The 27,975-nt window shown below is 40.5% G+C and overlaps 1 protein-coding gene across 15 annotated transcripts in view; it reads left to right on the forward strand.

Annotated features, from left to right (window-relative positions):
• TNRC6B (trinucleotide repeat containing adaptor 6B) overlaps window positions 1-27,975 on the forward strand; it is a 240,123-nt gene that overhangs the window by 57,947 nt on the left and 154,201 nt on the right. For 13 of the 15 annotated variants that reach the window (XM_039489172.1, XM_039489189.1, XM_039489205.1 and 10 more), the window contains one exon: window positions 20,590-20,657. The exons of the other annotated variants lie outside the window; for them this stretch is intronic. In XM_039489172.1, the coding sequence (XP_039345106.1) occupies window positions 20,590-20,657 (68 nt within the window). The remainder of the gene's footprint in view (window positions 1-20,589; window positions 20,658-27,975) is intronic. 15 annotated transcript variants of the gene reach the window in all.

Consider the following 27,975-nt stretch of genomic DNA (forward strand, 5'->3'; position numbering starts at 1 on the left):
TATAGGTCAAGGGTGGCCAGCCTGAGAAGGAGCCCGAATTTACCAATGTATATTGCCAAAGAGCCACAGTAATACATCAGCAGTCCCGCAGCAGCTCCCTCCCTCCCCCCACCCCCCGCTCCCAGTACCTCCCACACACTGGCAGCCCCACCAACCAGCGCCTCTCCCTCCCTCCCCACACCTCCCGATCAGCTGTTTCATGGGATGCTGGAGGCTCGGGGTTGGGGGGAGGAGCGAGGGCACTGCAGGCTCAGGGGAGGGGGCAGAAAGGGGTGGAGTGGGGGCAGGGCCTGTGGCAGAGCCAGGGGTTGAGTAGTGAGCACCCCCTGGCACATTGGAAAGTTGGCACCTGTAGCTCCAGCCCTGGAGTCAGTGCCTATACAAGGAGCTGCATGTTATCTTTTGAAGAGCCGCATGTGGCTCCAGAGCCACAGGTTGGCCACCCCGATATAGGTGGATGTGGCCTAGATGACCTAGCAGGGCTTTTCATTTCTAATGTCTGATACTTCATGTATGGACATTATGCCAGTGTGCAGTGAAATGCTTGCTTTAGGGGACAGTCAATAAGAGGAAGCTGGCATATATGGAGAACCTCTCAATTTGGAGAGGGAATGATGCTCTGGAAGAGACTAAATGGGAGGGAAAGGAGATGTTGGTTTGGTGATAAGAACAGGTTAGCAGCCAAATTCTGCTTTTGTTATGGTGAGCTCCAGGGTGGGGGACTTGCTTTTAGTAAGTCTCCTCCTCCTCATTTATTTATTTATTTGAAAAAATAAATGTTTTTCACTAGAACCATTGAGATGCATTTACTATCTCTTCTGATCCTTTATTGTATTGGATCCTGTATTTAGTGTGACCCATTTTAATTGTGTTGGAAGGCGGCCTTTCGTGTTTTTGTTGTAGTTGTACATCATCTTGGACAGAATGCAACTTTGAAATGACTATTACAAGCCTTGAACTGTGGCTAATATGGCTGCCCTGCCCTCTAAAATTAAGCTAGCACTGGATAACGAAATAATGACTTGTAGGAGGTGGCACTCTATAAACACTCCTGCAAGGTGTCCAGAGTTTAAAAAAGAGGGAAGGATGGGCTGAATCAGACTTTGAGGACTGGGAAGAGCAGTTTCTCCATCCTAGAGTTCACAAAAGCACGCTGTCAATTAAAGATGGTGTCGGAATTCAGATACTCATTACAGCAGGATTCAAGCAAGTGATTTTGAATATAATCAGAACCTGCATGGTAAAAGGCTTTAAAAATTCTTCCATCTTAATCTGCCACTTTTTAGGAAATTAAATCTTATGGGTTAGATGTAAAATGATCGTGATTGCTCAGACTAATGAGGAAATGTCCTGCTACATTCTGAACAAGCAGGAAGAAGCCACGATAGGAAGGGATTGCAATAACTTGAATTTTGTGACTATAAAACTCAGTGTTTCTTATAGATTTCAAGGTCAGAAGGGGTCATTGTGGTCATCTTGTCCAGTGGTGCCCAAACGTTTTTCCTCTCTCTCACACACACCCATGGGGCTTGGCCTGGCCCTCCCTGTGCTCCCTGCTGTTACTCTGCGCCTCACAGTTTGGGGACCACTAATCTAGTGTGGCCTGTACAGCACAGGACATAGAATGTCCCAAAAATAATTCCTGAAGCATATCTTTTTAGAAAAACATCTAATCTTGATTTTAAAATTACCAGTGGTGGAGAATCTCAATGAGCTATGGTAAATTGCTCCAGTGGTTAATTACTCTTGCCATTAAAAAAAAATGCCTTTATTTTCAGTCTGAATTTATCTAACTTTCAAGTTCCAGCCATTGGATTATGTTGTATCTTTCTCTGCTAGGCTGAAGAGCCCATTATTAAACATCTATTCCCCATGTAGATACTGTGGCAGAGCTCTGACCTTGCTCCTATGGGTCCTGCGCTTCTAGGCGGTTTATGCTTAGCCTCAGTGGCTCACTGTGACCCTCCACGTAGCCCTTCTCTCTCTAGGGCCAGGGTTACAGTCTACTGAGCCCTTTTCATCATAGGCTACAAGGAGGTTGGTGAGAGAACTCCCACAGTCTCTGTTCAGCCTCCTGTCCTGACAGGGACCTGACTTCCCCTTCCAGGAGCTGTTCCTGTAGTGGTGGGTTGGGGGGAACCTGGGCCCGCCCTCTACTCCGGGTTCCAGCCCAGGGACCCTAATGATAGCAGTTGTTGGCAGCCAACCTTTCACTGCCAGAGTTGCTACATTTCCCTGGGCCACTTCCCCACAGCTCTCCTGCTTCTCCCTTCTTCACCCTTACCTTAGGGCTCCTTTAACGATGTTTTAGGGTGTCTTCAGTAACCAGCCCTTCAGCCGCACTTCCTCTCCTCTGGCTCCCTGGCTTCTCTGCCTGACTGGAGTTGAGCCCTTTTTATAGTAACAGCAGGGCCTTAATTAGAGTCAGGTGGTCACATTAACTGAATGGCCTCACCTGACTCTTTACAGGTTAATTAAAGTCAGGTGTTCTCATTAGCCTGGAGCAGCCCCTGCTCTGGTCAGTCAGGGAACAGAAAACTGTTAATCCAGTGGCCAGTATAGCTGCCTTCAGCTATTCTGCAGTACCCAACTGGCTGTGAGTCTATCACATAACGTACAGACTGTGATCAAATCACCCCTTAACGTTCCCTTTTTTAAAGCTAAATAGATTGAGCTCCCTGAGCCTGTCATTATAAGGGTTGTTTTATAATCCTTTAATCATTCTCATGGCTCTTCTCTGAACTCTCTCCAGTTTATCAACATCCTTCTTGAATTGTGGACACCAGAACTGGACACAGTATTCCAGCAGCAGTTGCACCAGTGCAAACTACAGAGGTGAAACAACCTCTACTTCTATTCAAGAGTCCTCTGTTTATGCATCCAAGGATTGTGTTAGCCCTTTTGGCCACAGATTCACATGTTCAGCTGATTAGCCACCATTTTCAGAGTCACTGCTTCCCAGATAAGTTACAAGATGGGGGATTCTTAAGTATGGCCTACATTCTTTTTTCCCCTAGATGTATACATTTACATTAAAACACATATTGTTTGCTTGCTCCTCAGGTGAGTCCAGTTTACCGAGTGATCCCAATCTGGCTATCCATGACCTGTCTCTTCATTATTTACCATTTCCCCCAATATTTGTGTCACCTGAAAACTTCATCAGTGATTTCATGTTTCCTTCCAGGTCACTGTTAAGTAGAATAGAGCCAAGAACCAAACCACTGCAGGACACCATTAGAAACACATCCACGCAATGAAGATTCCCTTTTTACGGTTACATTTTGGGACCTATCAGTTAGCCAGTTTTTAATCCATTTAATGTGTGCTATGTTAATTTTGTACCAATATAGTTTTTTAATCAAAATGCCATCTGGTACTACATCAACACTATTACCTTTATGAACCAAACTTGTAATCTCATCAAAAGAAAATATGTGAATTTGACAGATCTGTTTTCCATAAACCACTAGGTATTCTCAGAGGCTGCTTATGGGATCAGGCCTCTGCACGTGGCTTGGGCAGCTGAATGCTTATCTTTCGCAGTTTGTGAATTGCTCTGGGGCTTAAGTGGGAGATAGGCATGTGGACAGCTAGAGTGAGACATCAGTGTGCATGCCTGGAAGAAAAAGGCTTAGGCACAGGCGAGTTTAGGCATTTGCAGGATTAGGCAGCAGCTGAATGGGAGTTTTGTGGATTGCAGTGATTCCTAAAACAGGACTTAAGCATCTAAGTACCTCTTAAAGCTCTAGCCTGGTCCCAAAACCAATGATTCAAGAGACCCCTTCTTCCCCATCCCACACCAGGAAAGACTTCAACTTGAACATGAGGGAGCTGCCAGTAGGTACTTGTGTAGGACCCTTCGCTCCGGAATCCTCTCCGCACTCTTTGATCTGCCAGACCTGCCAGGCAAGCTACAAAACCCATCTACTCAGGCATTTGTGGAGTTCTGGAGATACTTTTGGCAGCTTTTGTGGTACGGGCATATTATTAGGATGGAAGACCAACAAATTATGAAGCATTTTCTCCAAGGAATTCTGCTATACATCCAGCAATCACATAATCACCAAAAGCTTCAGTTGTCTCTCCCAAAATGTTTACCATCTACATAGATAAAATACAGGTGGAGGAGAGTAGAGAGGTAAGGCTTCTGGGCTTTCTGTTTAATATTAAAATTATTTTTCTTCCTTTTGATTCTGACCCTACTGTTCCTTTTTGCCAGATTGTTTGCACTAACCTTCACCCTCCTCCTCTGCGCTCTCTTTTGCACCATCTTCCCAAACCACAGACACAGACCTTGATCTTCATGAAGAGTCAAAGTAAAATAAATTACAGTGATCTAGCCAAGAAACCACGGACATTCAGAAACCTGTGGAATAGGATAGATTATTGAGGGGTGCTGTATGCCCAGTCCTTTAGTGATGACAAATAACTGTCCACTATCACTGACTGATTCTTATAGGTATGACTTGAACTGCTGGAAGGCAGACCCCAGCTACATCTACTAGTCAGCAGAGCAACAACTCATGGTCCATGCTATCAAAAGCATCTGAGAGGCTCAGCATGACCAAATTGGCCAACTGTTTGAACAGAGCTTGAAAAAGTTTTCACCTACTAGCCTGAGACTTAAGCCTATTAACTAGGGTAGAAAATACCATTGCTGCTATGACCCCAGCAGTGTAAATGAAAAAAATAGATATGTAGTGTACAGTAGTAACTCACTTAACGTCATCCTGGTTAACGTTGTTACGTTGCTGATCAATTAAGAGAACACGCTTGTTTAAAGTTGTGCAATGCTCCCTTATAACATTGTTTGGCAGCCACCTGTTTTGTACACTGCTTGCAGGAAGAGCAGCCCATTGGAGCTAGCTGGTGGTGGCTTGGAACCAGGGTGGGCCAGCAGCCTCCCTATCAGCTCCCCTAAGTTCCCTGTGTGGCAGCCGCCCAGCAGGCTATCAATTGCCGGGCGCTTCAGCTGTCCCTCCCCCCACTGCTGTGTGCTGCTTCTGCCCTCTGCCTTGGAGCTGCTCCCGGGAGCCTCCTGCTTGCTGTGCAGGGAGTGGGGGAAAGAGGGGTGCTAATGTCAGGTACCCTTGCCCCCTGCTCCTGTACTTTATCTCCATAGAGTGAGGCAAGGAGACATGACAGGGCTCAGGACAGAGGGAGCTTGCTGTCAGCAGCTGCTGTGTCAGCTGGCTGATCTGCTTAAAAAGGCAGTGTACTTAGAGTGGGGTCAGCGTACTTAAAGGGTCAATACACATCTCTCTCTCTCTCTCTCACACGCATGCACGGTGCATGTCTCTGTCTCTCTCTGCCACAATGTGTCTCGTCCATTCCTGCTGCCTTGTAGAGCAAGAGGCTACATTAACAACAATGTGTTGACCCTTGAGGGCTCAGCCGAGTGCTAGTTCATCATTTAGCAGTAAGGCATTCCCTGGGAAATATCCTACCCTCTTCCACCCCTCTGACTCCTCCACCTCAACCAAGCTTCACAATCATCATTGCTGTGTAGAGTATTAAACTTATGCTGTGTATATGTCTAAATATATAAAATATAGTCTTTTGTCTGGTGGAAAAAAAATTCCCTGGAAGCCAACCCCCTCTATTTACATTAATTTTTATGGGGAAATTGGATTAACTTAACATTGTTTCCCTTAAAGTAGCATTTTTCAGGAACGTAACAACGTTAAGCAAGGAGTTACTGTATTGAATTGTAACATTGTCAGTCAGCTTTCAGTTAAATTACTTAAAATGTAACTTTTTACATCTGTCTAGTTATACCTCATTTCTAGGCTTGGAAAGATTAGATTTTTATTGGTAAATGTTAGTAAACATCAATTTCACAATACACACACAAATTGACAAAAAATATTTTGATCAGTAATAATTGAAACTTATGGTTAGGCAAAGTATGAAAAATGCTGCTTGAGAATTTATTATAAATTGATTTAAGGTTATTTACTCTGTGTATTTTGACATGTGATGTTGACAATTTGTGTTTTAAAGGTGTTAAAGCTTTAATTTTTTAATCTCACTGTCCACTGTCATTAAATAATTGTCTGACCTCTCCCATAATTTCTTGCAACTGTGAAAATTTAAATAAATAGCATAAAAATAAACATCAATATTATCCATTGAAATTATAAAAAAAATTGAATTCTGCTAAGCCTACTTATTTCTCTTCCTGGCCTTGGTTCACTTTTTCTTCTTATAGAGCATTGTCTCTCAACCTTTCCAGATTACCTCTTTCAGGAATCTAATTTGTTTTGCAAACCCCCAAGCTATACTTAACTTAAAAACTACTTACAAAATCAGATATTAAAAAAAAAGTATCACAGCACACTATTACTGAGAAATTGCTTACTTTCTCATTTTTACCATATAATTATAAAATAAATCCATTGCAATATAAATATTGTACTTGCATTTCAGTGTATAGTATAAACAAGTACTCTATATGAAATTTTAGTTTGTACTGACTTCGCTGGTGCTTTTTATGTAGCCTGTTGTAAAACTAGGCAAATATCAAGATGAGTGGATGTACCCCCTGGAAGACCTCTGTGTACCCCCAGGGGTACATGTACCGTTGGTTGAGTACCACTGTTATAGAGGATCAATATTTCTTTTCCTGTGTTGTATTTAGTGTCTGTTTCCTCTTTTCCTGCTCTTTCACCCACACTTTATATCTCATTCTCTACCTCTTCCCTTATAATTTTGTGTGTGTGTATAAAAACAGATTATTCCATACAAAAATCTACATTAAAAGAACATTGTGTTAAGGTTGCAAAGTCAAGTAGTCAGAAATTGGGGAATTCCTGTACAACCTTAAGTCTGCTCCTTTGTGCATATGCACTATGAAGCAGTCTTTAATTACATGATCACATACTGCTTTCCATGGGACCCCCTTTGCTTATTTGGTGCCTCAGCTGGATGGTGAAAGAGAGAAAGTTTTATAATAAATGAGGCACAAGAGGCTACAGAAAGAGAGAGAGAATCGTCTTGTGGTTAAGGCATTGTATAGGGACCAGTGTGATCTGGGTTATAGCCCTGACTTTGCCACAGATTTCCCATGTGATGCTGGTCTAATGATTTACCCAACAGTTTCAGAAGTGGCCATTAGTTGGGTGTCCCTCATTTTTTGGGTGTCCGGCTGAGATGCCTGAAAATCATAGCTGCCCACAGAGTACTGAGTAGCCTCTATGAAAACTTGGTAAGATTGATCTGCTTTCACTCTGCTGCAGCTTGGTAAAACTGAGCAGCACTAGAGGCACAGGAACTGTATCTCTGCAAACTTAGGAAGGCAAAAGTATATCACTTAATCTTCTAGACATTAGTTGACATAACTGTCACAACTTTAAAGCTGAGAAATGTATTGTTTAAAATGAAAATCTAGATTCTGCAAAAGAACATGCCCTTGCATCAAAGCTTTCTGCTCTCCACAGGTGATTGGCTTTCTCAGGCCATGAGTATAAAAATAGTTATTTAATAGTTATAATTAACTGCAAACTCTGCAATGCATTATATGTAGTAGTAAGTTAACCTAGGCATGACCATTTGAAAAGAAAATGTGCAACAGTAACTATGACTACATCTACACTGCAAAAAAACAAACCAAACCAAAAGTGCCCAAAAAAACAACCCTGGAGCAGTGAGTCTCAGAGCCTGGGTCAATTGATTGTTGGCTCACTCTGACAGTGTAGATCAGGGGTAGGCAACCTATGGCACACGTGCCAAAGGCGGCACGCAAGCTGATTTTCAGTGACACTCACACTGCCCGGGTCCTGGCCACCGGTCCAGGGGGCTTTGCATTTTAATTTAATTTTAAATTAAGCTTCTTAAATGTTTACAAAATCTTATTTAGTTTACATACAACAATAGTTTAGTTATATATTATAGACTTATAGACAGAGACCTTCTAAAAACGTTAAAATGTATTAATGGCACGCAAAACCTTTAGAGTGAATAAATGAAGACAGCACACCACTTCTGAAAGGTTGCCGACCCCTGGTGTAGATATTCCTGCTCAGGCTCTGAAATCCTGTGTGGTGGGTGGGTCTCAGTGCTTAGGCTCCAGCCTGAATAGGAACATCTACACTGCTAATTTTAGCCTGTAGCATGAGCTTGGAATCAGTTGACCCAGTCTCTGAGACTCGCTGCTGTGGGTTTTTTGTTTTGTTTTGCAGTGTAGATTTATCCTATGTTAGAGGACTTTTCTTGTCATCAGATAATTTGTTTGACAAATATTCATCAAACTTTTTGTTTGTTTGTTTGTTTTTACTTAAGATGGCAGCATGTATGCAGGAATGCACTCCGCAAAAAATGGTGGTGAATACATTTATAAATTACACTTCGCCCACAAGAACACCAAAGCAATATGAATTGGTCACCCACTGTTGAATCCTGCCATCTCAGGGATGGATTATGGCACTGTTATTCTTTTCAAGAAAACATGATATAACAGTGTTTAGGAGGGAAGTGAAGAAAATAGCCAAGTGAAAATACAGAGAGAATTTTAGGTAGATAGACTGTTACTAAATTGGCCAGGTTCTTTTCAAAATTCTTGTGAAATGGTCAAGGTCTTGATTATTGCTTCTGATTTAAATGAGGTCCTCTTCAGCTGCGCATTTTGAGTTTGTGAATGTCTTTTTTCTTTTTTTATACTAACAAAATACATGCATCCATCCACCCTAAGGTAAAGAAATGTTATGTGTAGAGTATGGATTGTGAACTCTTTAGGGCAAAGACCATCTTTTTGTTGTGGGTTTTGTATAGCTCTTAGCACAATGAGGTCCCAGAACTCCTAGGAAATACAATAATAATAATAATAATTATGTTAATGGATAAGAGAGTGTCATCTATGAAGGCTGCAGGAAATGGTGGGTCTTCTTCCTTACCGGCTCTCACAGTCAGCACACTTTTTGTGCCTGTGTGTAGGAAGTGGTTTCCTGAAATATTACTGAATGCTATCTGAAGAAGCCTCGACACTGAAGCTTTTCAAGTGTCTTCTCCAGATATTCAAACTGTAGTTAATTTAAAATAAAAAAGCTTCTAAATTAACCAATTTAGTGGATAATGGAAAACGTTTACAGTATAATATTATTTTGCACTTAAGTAATGTGGACTGTAAACTTTCCAGGGCAGGGACTGTCTTCTTGTTTGTACAGCACTGTGGAGTCCCGAGTCTTGATTATTGTTCATTCAGGGATCTCAAGGTGCTTAACATTAAACCTCTTAGTAATCTTATGTGGTAGGTAAGTAGTAACGTATCCATTTTAGAGGTGGGACATAGAAGTTGTGGCTTGCTCAAGATCACATGGTGAGTTAATGACAGAATTAGAGGGAGAACCTAAAGTTCTAGTCCTTGATATAACCACTACACAATCCTTCTTCCCAGTGTGTTTTGATGTTAACCCACTCACCTTTGGATTTTGCTATGTCTGTTTCCATGAGCCATACTCAGTCTTGTCCACATTAGACAAATTAGTACCTATATTACAGCAAGTGCCAGCTACAGTACAGCTTCACTAATAATAGGAAGACCAAAGCTGTAGTATAGACAGGACTTATGCATTTTTATTTTATTGTTTTGCCACCATGTCATGAAAACCTGCTCTGCATGAGCTTTTGTTAATATGCTGGTTAATCATAGTATCATAGGACTGGAAGGAACCTTGCGAGGTCATCTAGTTCAGTCCCCTGCACTCATGGCAGGACTAAGTATTATCCAGTGTCTGAACCTCATTTATACTAGCAACTTAGCACTGGTGTAGCTGCGCTGTTGTTGGTTGTCATAGTATTGGAACTAATTTTATGTTATTTTAATGTAGATGCACCCTCTGAGGATGCATCTACACTGAGAACTTTTGGAAATCCTCCCTCCTCTTTGGTCTGGCACTGCTAGATGATATGGGAGTGAAAATGCTTGTACTTCTCTAAAATTGTGCTTTCAACATTTCTACTACCAAAGCTAGGCAAATAAAATGGGGAAAAATGCTAGTGTAGACAAAACTCTTTCCCCAGTGCAGATTATCCAAGATATCCCTGGCTTGGCCTCTGGTCAGGCCAGGTGGAGATAATATGTCAATATCCTCTTCTCCTTTATGATGATTCATAAGGTGTATCTATATGGTGTTTTTTGACGAATTCTTCCACTATTTCTCTAGCACTGGTGCAGTTCCATTAGTGTTAGCAACAGAAGGAGCGCTAGTGACAAGTTGCTGACATTTTAGTCAGAGCAGCTCTGAGTAATGCAGTAGAGAAAATACTGGTGGCCCATCTACAATAGCACTCTTGCTGGTGCTAGTGCCTGGGAAGTGCACTGGTGTTAGAGCAACAGTAGGAGAATTTGAGCGAAACCTCAATGTTGTAGACAAGGTTATAAAATTTGGAGCTTCATTAGATTAAAACAAATGTAAAACCTCAGCAGCAGTTTGCTTGCTGGACCCTTAAAAATGTTTCTCAAATGTACCTGTTCCTCATGGAAGTATAGTGATGGGTCAAATATGAAGCTTTTGGTTTATGTGTTTTTGAGCTATTGTTGACTGAAAAGTCTTAAAACCTTTTCAAAACTCTTTCATCCACTTGTTTAATGCAAGTGGTTGAACAGATTTCCTCCATGGAAAATTAGAGCCCTACAAGAGGACTTTTTAGAGAGGTGAATGAGTGGGAATAGTGTTGTTGTTTTTTTTTAATTGAACTCTGCAAGCAACCTTAACTATATGTAAGAATATATGTTTTTCTCTTTATTCAGATGTCCTTATTTTGTCTCCGCTGATTAAATAGCTTTTCATTGTAAGCCTAATGTTTGTGTTTTTAACAACTATCCCTTCCTCAAGTTCTTCTGAAAACAGTCCTTCCAGTTAAGATTTCTCATATACGCTCTCTAAAGTAGAGATTTAGGAGATTTCTTTTTGCAAGCTGTTGAGGTTAATTGGAAAAAGATGTCTTAGAAACATCAGAGTTTGGGAAAATTTAGTCTTTCGATGTTGAATAAGTTTTCTTATGTTTTTGGTACATTCTGTCTGCAACAACTTGGATTAAAAACTTCAGATTTATTTTATTCATTTCTCATCCTCAATGAGAACTAATGTAGGTAGCTTAAAGTTTTATATGAAATAAACTGTTGGAAAAACAATATCCAGCTCTAGCAGAACTTGTAAGTTTTGGTTAAATATTTAATCAGCACTGACAGCTGAATTTTTTATGTTTTTTAAACATTGGTTTCATGACAATAGTCTTGAAGTAACCAGAATGCTAGAATTAAAAGTTTGTCACAATGTTTTTTCCTAAAAATAGAAGGTTAATATCTTGCCTCAGCTGCCTGAAGTCCTATCTCCTTGGCTGCTGGCATCTTCAAGCTTGCACCCATATCTCTTGCCATAAAGGACAAGTGGTGAATGTACTCTCTTCAGATTCCTGATCTTAGAATCAATGACTCCCGCTGCAGCCCTGTTAGGAGAAAATCCATGCCTCGGCCAGCTCTTGTGCCTTTCCTGCTTCTCCTCACTCATCTGGGGGTGGAGTGAATGTGACTATGCTTCTTTAGCAGCAGCATTTGCAAAATCTTCAGTCCTATTCTTTTTCCCACCGCTCCCCTCCCCTTCCAAGACCCCCATGCACTGTCCACCTTTGACAGTGGCACTTGTTACATCAAAGTCAAAAAAGAGAGAGAAAAAAGATCACAGAATCTTTTGATTTCTGTGAACTCCAAGACAATTTTCCTTCTCTGCCTATCATGCAAGACAAAATAAGCTGAGGACTTAGAATGCACTATTATGCATGGATTCAAATGGTAGGTGTCTTGCTGCCACAAATCATATCATGGAAGCACAGGAAGGAGGCTGGGCTCCAACTTCCTTAAAAGGAGAGGGCATAAGCACTGGTCTTGACATTGTCAGGGCACAGTAAAAGGATATTGAGAGGCTTGCTAGGGAGTAAAAGGAGGCAGAGTGAGTGGGGACACATGGGACTGTGGGTGGGATTTGGAGGTTTAGAGGGATGAGTCTTGAAGCCTGCCCTCAGCCAATTGTAACCCAAGGAAGGAAATGGCATACCTTGTGCATCCAACCTTATCCATTCCATTGGTTTCACCCTTTCAATGACAGACGGTAAGCACCTCCTCCACATTCACACCACAACAGATATAACTGTTGGTTGCCAGAGTGCATGACACAACTTCTTTCCCTTGATCATGCATATTCTGTGGAATTTAAAAGCTCCACCAGCTGAACTAATTGGGTTGCAGGAATTTCTTTAGGTTTTATTTTCACTATAATAAAGCTTTCACAAGACTGTGTTTCAAAATAATGTCTAAAACATAGGAAATCCAGTAACAAAGCTCTGTTAAAATAGAATGAACACATCGGTCCCCTATGTGTTCATAATGCTGTTGGTCTGCTTTGGTGACAGATATTTTACTACCTGTCATCCCCGCAGAAACAACCCAGCAATAAGGATATGAACAAGAGTCTCTTCTGGCTTTGCGCATAATCAAAGTTCCAATTTCAGAGTGGCCTGTGCACAACTCTGTTGTTTTCAAATTATATGCTCAGTTACCTTTGTGCAAATCCCAATTGAAGGCAGATATAACGGAGGGCAGCATGTGGCCTGCCAGAATTGCTAGCAATGATGTATAAGCCATAAAGATACAGTGAGTAGGCTGGAGGAAAAATATTCTACTTGTGGAGTAAATTTGATCTGGAATTCTTAGAACACCACAAATTTGGAATTCCATAATGCCTTATTTTTTAACAAAGTCACTTTGAGTAGAATGAAATTTCAAGGTTAGAAATATATACCAGTTAAATGTCCATAAAATGTTATTTCAAAAAGCAGTTGTTCAAAAGCTAAGAAATTTGGAGCCAAGGTTTTGCAAACTATGTAGGAACATAAAATTGCCACACCAAATCAGACATGCAGTCTGCCTAGTCCAGTATTTTATATCCTAGAATCATAGAATTCAAGATCAGAAGGGACCATTATGATCATCTAGTCTGACCTCCTGCAAGATGCAGGCCACATAAGCCGATCCACCCACTCCTGGACTAGTTCTCCCCCTAGACTCTGCTGTTGAATGCTCCAAATCATGATTTAAAGACTTCAAGTAGCAGATAATCCACCAGCAAGCGACCCCTGCCCCATGCTTCGGAGGAAGGCGAAAAACCTCCAGGGCCACTGCCAATCTACCCTGGAGGAAAATTCCTTCCCGACCCCAAATATGGCGATCAGCTGAACCCCGAGCATGTGGGCAAGACTCTCCAGCCAGACCCTCTGGAAAAGGCTAACAATATCCCAACATTGACCCTTTGTACTAATTACCAGTGTGGCACGTTATTGACCTATTGACTAAACCCGTTATCCTATCATACCATCCCCTCCATAAACTTATCCAGCTTAATCTTAAAGTCGTGGAGGTCCTTCGCCCCCACTGTTTCCCTCGGTAGGCTGTTCCAGAATTGCACTCCTCTGATGGTTAGAAACCTTCGTCTAATTTCAAGCCTAAATTTCCTGACTGACAATTTATATCCGTTTGTCCTCGTGTCCACATTAGCACTGAGCTGAAATAATTCCTCTCCTTCCCTGGTATTTATCCCTCTGATATATTTAAAGAGTGCAATCATCTCTCCTCTTATCCTTCTTTTGGTTAAGGAAAACAAACCAAGCTCCTCAAGTCTCCTTTCATACGACAGGCTTTCCATTCCTCGGATCATTCTAGTGGCCCTTCTTTGTACCCGTTCCAGTTTGAATTCATCCTTCTTAAACATGGGAGACCAAAACTGCACACAATACTCCAAATGAGGTCTCACCAACGCCTTATATAACGGGACTAGCACCTCCTTATCTCTACTAGAAATACCTCGCCTAATGCATCCCAAGACCGCATTAGCTTTTTTTAACGGCCACATCACATTGCCTACTCATAGTCATCCTACGATCAACCAGGACTCCTAGGTCCTTCTCCTCCTCTGTTACTTCCAATTGGTGCGTCCCCAGCTTATAACTAAAATTCTTGTTAGTCATCCCTAAATGCATAACCTGACACTTCTCATTATTGAATTTCATCCTGTTACTAATACTCCAGTTTACAAGGTCATCCAAATCTCCCTGGAGGATATCCCGATCCTTTTCCGAATTGGCAATACCTCCCAACTTGGTGTCATCCGCAAACTTTATCAGCCCACTCCTACTTTTGGTTCCGAGGTCAGCGATAAATAGATTAAATAAAATCGGACCCAAAACTGAACCTTGAGGAACTCCACTGGTAACCCCCCTCCAACCGGACAGATCACCCTTCAATACGACCCTCTGCAGTCTCCCCTTTAACCAGCTCCTTATCCACCTCTGGATTTTCATTTCGATCCCCATCTTTTCCAATTTAACCAGTAATTCCTCATGCGGTACTGTATCAAACGCCTTACTGAAATCAAGATATATTAGATCCACCGCATTTCCCTTGTCTAAAAAATCTGTTACTTTCTCCAAGAAGGAGATCAGGTTGGTTTGGCACGATCTACCTTTCGTAAAACCATGCTGTAATTTGTCCCAGTTGCCATCGGCCTCAAGGTCCGTAACCACTCTCTCCTTTTAAAAATTTTTCCATGACTTTGCATACTACAGATGTTAAACTAACAGGCCTGTAGTTACCTGGGTCACTTTTTTTCCCCTTCTTGAATATAGGAACTATATTAGCTAATCTCCAGTCAAACGGTACAACCCCCGAGTTTAGAGATTTATTAAAAATCATCGCTAACGGGTTTGCAATTTCACTCGCCAATTCCCTTAATATTCTAGGATGAAGATTATGCGGGCCCCCTGATTTACTTCCGTTAAGCTGTTCAAGTTTGGCTTCTACCTCAGATACCGTAATGTCTACCCCCATATCTTCATTCCCGTCAGTCCCTCTACCACTATTCCTTAGCCCTTCATTAGCCTCATTAAAGACCGAGGCAAAATATTCGTTTAGATATTGTGCCATGCCAAGATTATCCCTAATCTCCACTCCGTTTAAAGTTTTAAGTGGTCCCACTTCTTCCTTCTTGGTTTTCTTCCTATTTATATGGCTAAAAAACCTTTTGCTATTGGTTTTAATCCCCTTCGCTAGGTCCACCTCCACCTGGCTCTTTGCCTTTCTCACTGCTTCCCTACACCCTCTGACCTCAATAAGGTAGGTTTCTTTGCTGATCCCTCCCATTTTCCAGTCCTTGTACGCTTTCTATTTTTTCTTAATCACCCCTCTGAGACGCTTGCTCATCCAGCTCGGTCTAAAACTGCTACCTACGAACTGTTTTCCCTTTCTCGGGATACAGGCCTCTGACAGCTCCTGCAACTTCAACCTGAAGTAACCCCAGGCGTCTTCCGCCTTTAGATCCCTAAATATGTTAGTCCAATCCACTTCCCTAACTAGTCGCCTTAATTTAGTAAAGTTAGCCCTTTTGAAATCGTAAACCTTAGTCTCAGATGCAATTTTGTTTATCCTTCCATTTATTTTGAAACGAATTAGCTCATGATCACTCGAGCCACGGTTGTCCCCTACAACTATTTCCTCAACAAGGTCCTCGTTACTCACCAAAATCAGATCTAAAATGGCATCTCCCCTCGTCGGTTCAGCAACTACTTGATGAAGGAATTCATCAGCTATCACGTCTAGGAAAAGCTGAGCCCTATTATTATTACTAGCATTTGTTTCCCAATCTATATCCGGGAAGTTAGTCTCCCATGATCATACAGTTCCTATTAGTATTTACCTCCTTAAAAACATTAAAGAGCTCTCTGTCCATATCCAGGCTAGATCCCGGCGGTCTATAGCACACCCCAATCACTATCCCAGGGGACGCTCTAGTAGTTTTCTTCCCCAATGTCACCATTGCCCAAACAGACTCCGTATTATCCATTGCATTGCTAGTTATTTCGTTACATTTCACCTCATTATTGACATACAATGCTACTCCCCCACCTTTACCTTTGTTTCGGTCTTTCCTAAACAGCACATACCCTTCCATACCTGTACTCCAGTCATGGCTACCGTTCCACCATGTTTCGGTTATTCCTACGATATCCGGTTTCAATTCTCGGACCAGGAGCTCCAGTTCCTCCATTTTGTTACCTAAGCTTCTCGCATTGGTGAACAAACATCCTAATACCCTCCTCTTCCTTATACCTAACCCTCCCCCTCTGGCTATATCTGTTGTTATCCTGTTGTTCTCACTTTCAATGTATAAATTTGGTGTGGAGAGTACCTGGACCTCTCCCAACCGTCTCCCCCCAATGTCTAGTTTAAAGCTCTTTTAATCAGATGAGCCAGCCTCCCTCCTAGAATTCTACTTCCTTCCCTACTTAGGTGGAGCCCATCCCGTGAGAACAGTTCTCTGTCCCCAAAAGCCTCCCAGTGCCCATACATCCCAAAGCCCTCCTTGTAACACCACTCCCTCAGCCAACTATTTATCGTCACGATCTTGTCACCCCTTTGGCGCCCTTCCCTAGGGACAGGTAGAATCCCACTGAAGATCACCTGAGCCTCAATTTCCTTGAGCGTCTTACCCAACCTGGCATAGTCTCCCTTCATCCTCTCTAGTGAGAATCTAGCCGTGTCATTCGTTCCTACATATCCAACCATTGCCAGTAGTAAGTACCAAATGCTTTGGAGGAAGATCCAAGAAACAACCTACCAGGTAATTGTGGAATGACCAGTTCATAGAACTTTCTAGCCCCTCTGAGGTTTGCTTATGCCCTGAAGCATGGGAGTTATCCCTCCAATTTTTTTAATCATCTCTAACGTATCTGTGATAGATATTCATATGGATGAGAACAAACTTTTAAAAATCCTTCTAAGCACATGGCCTCATTGATATATTGTAGCAGTGAATTTCACAAGTTATTTTTTACACCATGTATAATTTCCTTCTCTATTTTAAATTGGTGGTTTTTCAGTATAATTGAATGTCATCTTGTACTGAGAGATGGCAGAAAATGGCACCCATTTTAATTTCTCTACACCATTTATTTTCTCTCTCTCTCTCTCATATGTTTTGAGAGAAGAAACACAGTCCTAGTGTTTTCTTTTGTCATATGGAAGTTTTTCCATACTTCTAAACATTTTCATTGTCTCTCTAAACTCCCACTATTTCAGCTATGGTTTGGGTTTTTTTGATTGAGTGACCAGAACTAAATATAGTATTCCAGAAGAGGGCATACCATTGATTTACATAATATTACAATCATGTCAGTGTTACTTTCCAGACTATTCTCTATGCAGCCGAATATTTGTCTTGCTTTTTTGATTATGCAGCATGCAGAGCGGAGATTTTCACTGAGCTTTCTACAGTGAAGTGGAAGTCCTCTTTCTGACCAGTTAATTTAAAATGCAGTGGTTCTTAACCTTTACTGCAGCCTGCACCCCCTTGGTTCTCAAAAAATATGTTCTTGCACCCTTATCAAAAATCAAAATATGTTCTCGCACCCCTTAAACCTAGATATATTTTTTTGTATATTACAGTAATCATAAAAAAGTATGTTAATAAATACATAGGTTTGATGAAACAAAGTAGTTGTACTTCTGTGCCCATGCTTAATTTGTGTTTTCGATGATTTACCTTCTAAAAAAATCTGGCATGTCTCGCACCCCCAGAAAGGGCATTTTGCACCCCAAGGTTAAGAACCACTGCTGTATTGTGTTCCTTTCTGTGTGTACTGCCTTGTATTTTTCAACACTGAATTGAAGCTGCCACTGTGCTGCCCACTCACACAGCTTTGTTAGGTCCCTCTGAAGTCCCCCCCAGTTTTCTCTAGTTTTGACTAGCCTAAGTAAATGTCATCTGCAAACTTTGTCATCTCCCTATTCACCCCTTTTTCCAGTTGAGTGATACTCAGTTTATATCAAAGAACCCCATCCTTGTGCAGATCCGTGGAGCATCCTACTCTTAACCTTTTGCTATATTATTTACCATTTATTCCTACTTTGTTTTGTCTCTTGGCCTGTTTCTCATCTGTGCTGGTACTTTATCTCTCACTCCATGACTGCTTAATTTTTCTAATAGCTTCTTGTGAGAAACTTTGCATAAGGATTTTTGTAAGTCGAAATAAATTGTTAGGCACTTCTTTCTCCATTATCTTGTGGACATACTCAGAGAATTTTAATGTATCAAAAAGGCCTGATTTTTTTTTCTCTAGAGAAATGGTCCCTTATGATACCAGGCACCTCTAGGTATTTTATAATTCTATTTTAAATTACAATTTCAAACAATTTTCCTGGTACTTGAAGTAATGCTCAATGGTTGTAGGTCACTCCTGATGTCTTTTAAGCTTCCAACATTTTGCTACCTTTGACACATCAGATTTCATTCTTAAATTCTTTCAGTACGTTCAGGTCCTTGTCACTTGCTGCTGTTTAGTTTATGAATTTGTATAAATTCCTCCTCTTTCTAAAATGTCAGTTTCTGACCGTCACTCATCTTTATTACCTGAAAGGAGTAGGTCTAAGAAAGGGATCTCCCCAATATTCCTTTGGTTAAAAACTAATCATTTTGCTTCTATGAAATGTTCTTATCCTTCCTTTAATTGCTCATTTTACTCCTTATCTCGCACAGGCTTCCTGCTTCTAATATATTTAAAGACTTTTTTTGTCTTTATTTGCTCTTCAAATTCCCACTTTTCTCTCCTAATTTCCATTTTATATTTTACCTGCCATAATTTGCTCCTTTCTATTGGCCTCTATAGGAGTGAATTTGCATTTTATAAAAGATGTCAGTTTAGCTTAACTCTGACTCTATATAAATATCTGTACTATCTATCCAGTCCTTCTCCCCAATATACTATGCACTTATTTCCGAGACAAACCCTCTCCTCATTTTCTGTACATACAGATTTCAGACTTGTCTCTCATTGGCAACAGACCTTTCCCAAGCCACCTGAACATATATAGAAAAACATACTAGAATCTCTCCTTTTGTTTCTGTATTGCATATGAACACCTTCTTCCGTGTGCCATTACATTGTGCTAGAGCACTTCACTGTGCTATAATAGGTAGAAACTCTACTGTATCTACCTCCTTCACCCATTCCATAGGTCTTTAAGACCCCAAACTCCATAATGGATGGAAGTTATGCTTGTTTGCAAAACTACAGTGCTGAATTTCCTGGCTTTCAAGCATTTTTTAAAAATAACTACAATGTTTTGATAATGTTTTAAATAGAGTCACTGATGTAAATATGTATCAATCTTAAACATGTTTTGTTTGGGAATATATGTTTATTGTACATCACTACTTGCTTATAGCTCACTGATCTTGTACAGTGCATCTGTGGATTTGTTCAGGAGTACTTGTTTACCCAGACAATAATGTTGCTTCTCTTGTCCCTGTAAAATGTCATCTTTGGATATTCAAACAGTGCCTCGCATAAGTAATTTTTTTTGTCACTGCTTGACAGTATTGAGGTACAGATTGGGAGGGGCCTACTGTTTTTTCCAAAGAACTACCAAAGCAGGTTACCCTTACCTCCTATATTAATGCTCTTTCCCCCCTATTCCCAGTTTCAAACAGTGGATCACAGGTTTCTTTTTTGGGTACCAGTCAGTTGATTTTATCTGTCATCTCTGACTATCATGTTTACAAGCCTATATCAAGTATTGCAGCGTGGCTAGCTTACTTCACATGGTGTGCAAGGTTGCTAAATGTGCATGTATTGATGTTTGTATAGAGAGTGTGTATCCATGCAGGGCTCTAGTTATATATAATAAATTTATGTATGGTTTTATATAAATGTGAAATATTCTGCTGCCAGTGCAGGAAATTCTAGCTAAGGGAGGTAATTGAATGGTGATTGTTTCACTGATGATGATTAGATGTAGTGTTTGAGTGCTCTGATTTCCTTGCTAAGAAATAGTTTAAGATACACACTGGAATTGTGGAGAAGAATATAAGATAATTAAACAAAAAACTTCCTTATTGTCTCTTGAATCTTCTATCCTGAGAGCCAGAGGAAATGCTTACCTTATCACTGGAACAGCATTTGTTTGAAGGCTAGCTTAGGCTTTTTCTTCCGCTGGCTACAGTATGTGGCGGTATGCATATGGACAAGTCTTTTTTTAATACAAAAGTTATTTTTCACAAAATGTACTTTGTTTTTACAGTACCTTCCATTCCCGGATCCCAAAGTCCTTTTAAAATGTTAATTAATCCTTAAAGATGATGTGAGGTAGATAAGTATTTTTATTCCCAGTTTACATATAGAGAAGCTGAAGTAGAAAGGTGAAGTGCTTGGCCAAGGCTACACAGGAAGTCCATGACAGAGCCAGGTACAGAATCCAGATCTCCTAACTACTGCTCTTTTGCGTTAGTCATTAAACCATCCTTCCTCTCTCGGAAGCTCTTATTTTGTTATGCACACAGGCATTCTGGAAATTGTGCTGTAGAATGATACCACAATAAGAGGAATGAAGGTGTGCATTCATTGTTTAGAATCTAGATGGTCTGTTCTGGACCAGTCACTGAAATAAAGTGGCTACATTAAGTTGTGATATGTGGAAAAAGGACACGTTAAGGTGACATGCACTTTGCTTCACCAATTTCTGACCTGCAATGCTTGCCTTTGCAGATGGAACATGAGGATTTTGTAATGGAAGGGCATGGCAAGACTCCACCTCCTGGTGAAGAAAACAAACAGTGAGTCTCACGTTTATTTAAAAAGGGCCTTACCATAGTAAATGGTGGGAATCACTCTTGTTTAAACGTGCTGGAAGCATTGGTTGTTCTTGGGGTGCTCGCCCTTGGTTTCTTAAATATCTATATTTCATAGTAGCTAGTAACTGAAAAGTCAGTGTGCTGATTTGCCTTATATTCTGAAACACAAAATTCTGCTTTGTATATTCTGCAGTGTGTTAATCAGAATTTGTAGTTAAAGGATTAATGGCATTAGGAAGCTAGAGCTGAGAAAGTGAACTCACTTTACCAATATATGTATATGAAGCTTTACATGTTCCTTGTCTTATAAAACCACTGAAATGCAACAAAAGAAGAGTTTGCCCATTTTCAACCCTTGGTGTGCATCTGGTAGATTGGTGCTCCCTGAAATGTGAATGTTACATTAAAATAAATTTCCAAAAAGAAACTGGAATTGTAAATGAAATGTCCTTTACAGGATGGACCATTTAGATGCTGGCCTTTTGTAGTTTGAAGAAAGAGGAAATGTAATCAAAAAAGAACTTGACTCATTTCTATTAAGAAAGTGCATGGAGAAAATATGACTCTAAATACTTTTTGGTGGAAATCTAGAAACCTTTCTTTGGTTGGGGGAGGGGAAAGCCCTCTGCTAATGGTACTATAATGGTGGATGTCCTACGTATATCCTAGATAATTCCTTTGCTGGAGCCAGTGCCAACATTATGGTGATTATCCTGTTCTTGACTTCTCTCTTTATAGAGGTTAGGAAGATCTTGGATCTTTGGCAGAGCCAGACCATAGAAACTTTTTTTTACCTACAATTCCAGTGTCACTCCGTCATTTAAAGGAGGAGAATGATCTTACCGACCCCTAAAACACTGCCTTTTAGCTAATGCAGGGATCTGTGTTGTTTCATTGGTTCTGGTGTTATGCCTTTAGGAGGCTAGCAACACAGTCTGCTACCTCTGTGGCTGAAGTTGTTTCTTAGATCGATAACTAAGAGGAACTCAGGGAAGTTCTAGTACTGAGCAGATGCATTCTTTTCTATTGTGGAAATGAGCCAAGCTTTTCAAAATAATTGTTGCCATTTCTTTCTGTTCATACTGGTATCAGTAAATTGAAGAAGAGTTGCAAACTTGTGGTGATTGAAACATGCAGAAAATTTTTGAAATGAAGCAGATACTGTAAAAAAGTGGAAGTTAACTTCCTGCTTTAATAAAATTTCTCAGAGACTTAATGGTGAAACTACGTATGATTGCAGAGAATAACATGGAAGGGTATTATATTGGCCTCATTGAAATAGTGTGCTCTGCCTTTTGTTGCTGCATTTGTTTACTGTGAATAAAATTTGAGAATTCTTTCCCAGCTGACCTGATTTCTAGCTGCAGCTTTTCAGGTGACTTACAACACTATATTCTACCTTTCCAGAACTATTTTGACTGGAGAGAATATTCAAAACTGGGAGTGGGCAGAGTTCCTCACCAAATTATTTGTATTACCGTCCAGTGGTGTCCAAGGGTTCCAATCAGGATCAAGAACCCTTTGTGCTAGATGTTGTACAAATACAGGGTAAAAATCAGAGCTTTCCCTAAAGAACTAAGTCCTAATTAGGTTACTAATAAAATTTGTACAAGTGTAAAACTACAGTTTTGATACCTCAGCTAAAATACAATAGTCACATTATTCAGCTGTACTATAAACACAGTACTTTGAGGACATTGCTTTTTGCTTGATTAGTCATCTGGATTTCTTTTTACTCACAATATAAATTTTTCATCCACCTAAGTGAATATACTATAGGTTACAGGTTTAAAAAAAAAAAAAAAAAGTTTGGCTCTTGTTGCTTATGCTTCATTGACCTGGCAACTGGAAATAAAAATTGATGATAGTCACAAGACAATTTGTGGTTCCAATAACTTTTATTCTTATAGTGGTTCAAAATATGTTGTCCCAGTTTCAACTATGTTGACATCTTCAATGAATATTTTATTCTATAACCACTTCTTTGGAGCTATTAGTACTTGAATGAGGCATAGGAAGACTTTACTGTTGTCCTCCCCATTAATTATCAAATGAAATTGAGGCTAGTTATTGAAGAGAAGTAGATTGCATTTTGGTGTATAAGGGACTCAAATGTGAATGTGTAATAGGTAAATAGGGTTTGTTAGTGGATAAAGGGAGAATGGGAATGGAAACATGCACTTATTTAGAGACTTATCAATAGGTGTAGAACTTGCATGGCATTGGTTAACGTGTGAAGTTTCCTTCATTAGAGATTACTGTGTACATTAGCAGGCTTTTGTAACTGTCCTTGGCCTGAAGACTTTTTATTTCTGTAGTGGGGTTGAATCTCAGTTTATTTTATCAGATGATAGAAACACCTTCACTAGAGTGCCTTGCGGGAGGGTCTAGTATTAAAAACACTGTCAAGATTGTTGAAGCATAGGACTGACCTACCTTGGTCTGTGATTCCATCTGGAAGGGTCCTGATTTCATTAACTGAACTGTCTGTCTCTGTCTGTCTCTCTCAAAAATAAAAATATTTTTTTTCTAACCAATCTATGCTGCCTCTGGAAATTTTAGAAAACAAACGGTAATGCCATGCAGAGGTTTTATTACTGTTAGGAAATAGGCTGTGATAGTACTTGTTGCCGATGTGCTTTTGAAATATCAAACAGGATAAAAAAGACTGAACCCATTATTATACAGTTACTGCATTAAAGAAAAGCTGTAATGGAAGGTGTATAATAAATAAGTACATTGAAAAGGCTGTTACAATTCTTACGGGGTGTCAGGGTATTTGGTGCTTAAACTGTTTGACCTTGGTTATTGAATATAAATAAAATGTGCTTCTCTTAGAAATCTGCCACTAGCAGTTCAGACAATACATGTGACTGATATTAATTGAAATTCATTTTTAAAGGGAAAAAACTAGGACTTCTAAAGTCATTGGCTTAAGTGAAGTATTTGGTTATTGAGCTCAGTACCAGCCTCTATAATTACAAACTGACCCCTGCAGGTGGTGGTGATCATCTTTACTGCTCATGTATTGACATCCATTGGTAAGAAACTGAGCTCAAATGGTGCGCTCAAGGAATAGGGAAGAGACTTGTGTTCTTCAATAAATGTTTATTTGTAATTCAAATCTGCTAATCACTTCCCATTGCTATTTCTCATCTCTTTCCTCCCCCCGCCCAGTCTGTAGTATCAGGCATTTGCCCTCTCCCTGCTGGTTGGTGGCAGAGCAAAGATTGTCATCTAGTCTGGGGCCAGTGCTGCCTGTCTGTGGAGAATGCCAGAATTCTCTGCTTCCATTCCTGGGCAGGTTGTAGACCAGGAGTCATCTCTTTTTGTAGTGGAGACTTTTTGGCTAGGACTAAAAAAAATCTGAATTTGACTAGGGCTCTTAAGTGATTAAAAAAATGAATTGCGCAATTAATTAGAATACCATTAAAATATTTTTGGATGTTTTCTACATTTCAAATATTAATTTCAATTACAACACAGAATACAAAGCGTACAGAGATCCCTTTTATATTTTTTATTACAAATATTTGCACTGTAAAAAACAAAATAAATACTTGTTTTCAGTTCACCTAATACAAGTACTGTAGTGCAATCTCTTTATCATGAAAGTTGAACTTACAAATGTAGAATTATGTACAAAAAAACCCTGCATTCAAAAATAAAACAATGTCAAACTTTAAAGCCTACAAGTCTACTCAGTCCTACTTCTTGTTCAGCCAATTGCTCAAAGAAGTTTGTTTACATTTGCAGGAGATAATGCTGCCCACTTCTTGTTTACAATGTCACCTGAAAATGAGAACAGACGTTTGCATGGCACTGTTGTACCCAGCGTTGCAAGATACTTACATGGCAGATGTGCTAAAGATTCATATGTCCCTTGATGCTTCAACTACCATTCCAGAGGACATATCCATGTTGATGATGGGTTCTGCTCAATAACAATCCAAAGCAGTGCAGACCAATCGATGCATGTTCATTTTCATCATCTGAGTCAGATGCCTCCAGCAGAAGGTTTATTTTCTTTTTTGGTGATTCGGGTTCTGTAGTTTCTGCATTGGAGTGTTGCTCTTTTAAGACTTCTGAAAGCATTCTCCACACCTCCTCCCTCTCAGATTTTGGAAGGCACTTCAGATTCTTATATCTTGGGTCAAGTGCTGTAGCTGTCTTCAGAAATTTCACATTGGTATCTTCTTTGCATTTTGTCAAATTTGCAGTTAAAATATTCTTAAAGTGAACAACGTGCTGGGGCATCGTCTGAAACTGCTATAACATGAAATATATGGCAGAATGCAGATAAAGCAGAGCAGGAACATACAATTCTCCCCCAAGGAGTTCAGTCACATTTAATTAACGCCTTATTTTTTTAACGAGTTTCATCAGCATGGAACGATGGCCGAACCATGAAGAGGCATATGAATCTTCAGCGCATCTGGCATGTAAATATCATGCAATGCCAGCTATGACAGTGCCATGCGAACACCTGTTCTCACTTTCAGGTGTCATTGTAAACAAGCAGGCAGCATTATCTCCTGCAAATGTAAAGAAACTTGTTTGTCTGAGTGATTGGCTGAACAGGAAGTAGGACTGAGTGGACTTCTAGGGTCTAAAGTTTTACATTGTTTTGTTTTGGAGTGCAGTTATGTAACAAAAATAACTACATTTGTATAAAGTGAGCACTGTACACTTTGTATTCCGTGTTGTAATTGAAATAGATATATTTGAAAATGTAGAAAAACATCCAAAATATTTAAGAAATGTCAATTGGTATTCTATTGTTTAACAGTGCAGTTAATTGTGATTAAATTTTTTGAGTTAATTGTGTGAGTTAACTGCGATTGACAGCCCTAAATTCGACTGATTGGAGACCTCTAAAACTAAATGTAGGAGGGAAGGTGCTTTCTTCTTTTGACCAGGAGTTTCTGAGCTAGTTTTTGCTCAGACCCTCTGCTGGACTGTGGAATAGGGTAGGGTCTGATTATTACCATAACAGAGCTGTTTTTCCCCCTTTTTTTTATCTTGGCTCATGGCTGATAAGGAAGAGAAAAATGAGCCACAAATGTCCTCCAAGTCTTGCTTTTTATCCAGTGGCAGTTCGGACAAAGTATCCTAGCAGCAGATAGGAGCATGCAGACATACCAAAGGGCAACCTGATAGTGTAGAGCAGGCCAGGTCCCCTTGTAGCCTTCCAGACATGGGACCTAACTCCCATGGCTGGTGTGATGACTTTAGACAGGGAATTGGGCCACCGAGGGCCTCCAGCCCAGGGGGAATGCAAGAGACAGTTTAAGCAGATGCCATAATGGCACCTCAGCCTTCCAAGGGAGCAGCAGCAGCCACCACTGCAGCTATGCAGCAGCCTTGTCCCACTCTCAGCCAATGGACAGTTTATTTCAGAGGGTGAGCAACTATCCTCCCCCACTAGTAGGTCCATGGGGACCATCATCCCCTCAGCCTCAGGGGTGCCCCCTGAAATAATGAAGTGGCTCTACTTCAGTCTGGTCAGACAGGTTTGCTCCATGCCTGTTGAGCCTTTTCTGACAAAGGAAGCAGAAAAATTCTCCTTTGCTTCCCAAAACTCTGTCCCCTGGAGGAAATTCAGTGGCATACTTCTGAAGGGCTCGCCACCTCAGAAACCAGTTTGAGACATGACTTTGCTCCGGCCTCATGTGTCGTTCCCCCCCCCCCCCGTCCTGTCTCCCCCCCCAAAAAAAGAGTCAAAGTCTAAAGGAGACCTCAAAAGAGAAACTAGCAGCTAACACTAAAGATCTGTTTAAAAATAAAAAAGCCTGCAGAATAAAAGTGCTATGCAGTTCAGACTCTGGCCCAGGGTCTGCCCTGCCAAGTGAGGATAAAAGTGCTCCAGGGACTGTGGCATTCAGAAAAAAGACATTCAAAGAAGAGTCTCTTCTTCTTTCTCTTTTAATTCCTTCCCAGTAAGACACACTAAGGGCCATAATGCTAAAAAATGGAAGAGATCAAAGAGTGAGGGGGAAAACTTCTTCCTCCTCATCTAGTTCAGTCTCCTTGGAGGAAAGGGACTTATCTGTTTCAGATTGTGTGGAACTACAGAAGGATTTACAAGAGACCCTCCCCCCCCCCACCAAGATATATGATTATATGTTCTGGAAGGTGCTAACTCACTGGAAATGCTCCTTGAGACACTCCAGGATCCACCAACCCAGGAAAGCCTCTCAGAAGTATTTTCCAGGTAAAACAAAGAAAGAACTATGTTACACTACACCCATTGTTTGAAGAGGTAATCAAGGCTTAGTGGGAGTTCCCTAGCAAAGGCAAGCATCTCAAAAGACAAATCCAGAGGTTCAGGTCCTTAGCAAAGATAAAAAAGATTTGCTCACTCTGCCAAAGATAGATGCAGCAGCTGTTGCCTTGGTTAAAGACACACTGATTCATTCCAAAGGAGAGGCTTTTGCCAAAAAGAGCCAACATACAAAAAACTGACCATTTCTAAGAACTTTGAGGCGTCTGCCAAGTACTCAGGGGGCAAACTGTTTGTTGAGGACATGGACAAAGCAGTAGCAGAAGAAGGTGAATAGATCGTCTCTTCTGTCTTATCAACTTAAGAAAAAACTATAGACCTTTCTTTTTGCTACACTTCATCGTTTCATGGTACCAGCCCACAAGAAATCCACAAAAACTTCAGATCTGGAAGAGATAGATGGTCCCATTTTAATAGATTGGGAAACTTCAGGGCTCTTCTAGAATACCCCCAAACCAGAAATTATCTATCTGAGTTAGTGTCCCATGTCTGAGAAGACCTCTTATCTAGGGGAAGAGGAAGTTTCAGAAATTTGCCCACTTGTGGGTGACATCTATCTCATACAAATGGGTACTAGAGATGGTTCTACAGGCTTGTGCCATCAGAATAACCAAATCCCACAGAAACAAGTTATAGTCTCCCACAGGTCAAAGAACCTTATCAAAAACCAAAAAGTAAACTAAGTGATCAAACTCCTTCTTTTCATTGTAGCTGTAGAGCTGGTACCAACTAAACAGATTTTGTGGAGCATACTTGATATTCTTTGTGGTTCCAAAAAAGAATGGGGACATGAGAGCCATCTTAGATTGCAAGTCTCTCAACAAATGCACAGGAGCTTTGAGGTTCTGGATGGAAATCCGAATGTCTGTCATCACGGCATTATCATTCCTGGATTTCATGATGTCAGTATACCTCAGGGAGGCCTATCTTCACATGCCAGTCTAGGAGAGCCACTGAAAATGTCTGTGCTTATTACGACAGGAAGTATTTTCAGTACAGGGCTCTCTCATTCAGACT

Source organism: Mauremys reevesii, linkage group 1, assembly GCF_016161935.1.
Source record: "Mauremys reevesii isolate NIE-2019 linkage group 1, ASM1616193v1, whole genome shotgun sequence".
NCBI lineage: Eukaryota > Metazoa > Chordata > Testudines > Geoemydidae > Mauremys > Mauremys reevesii.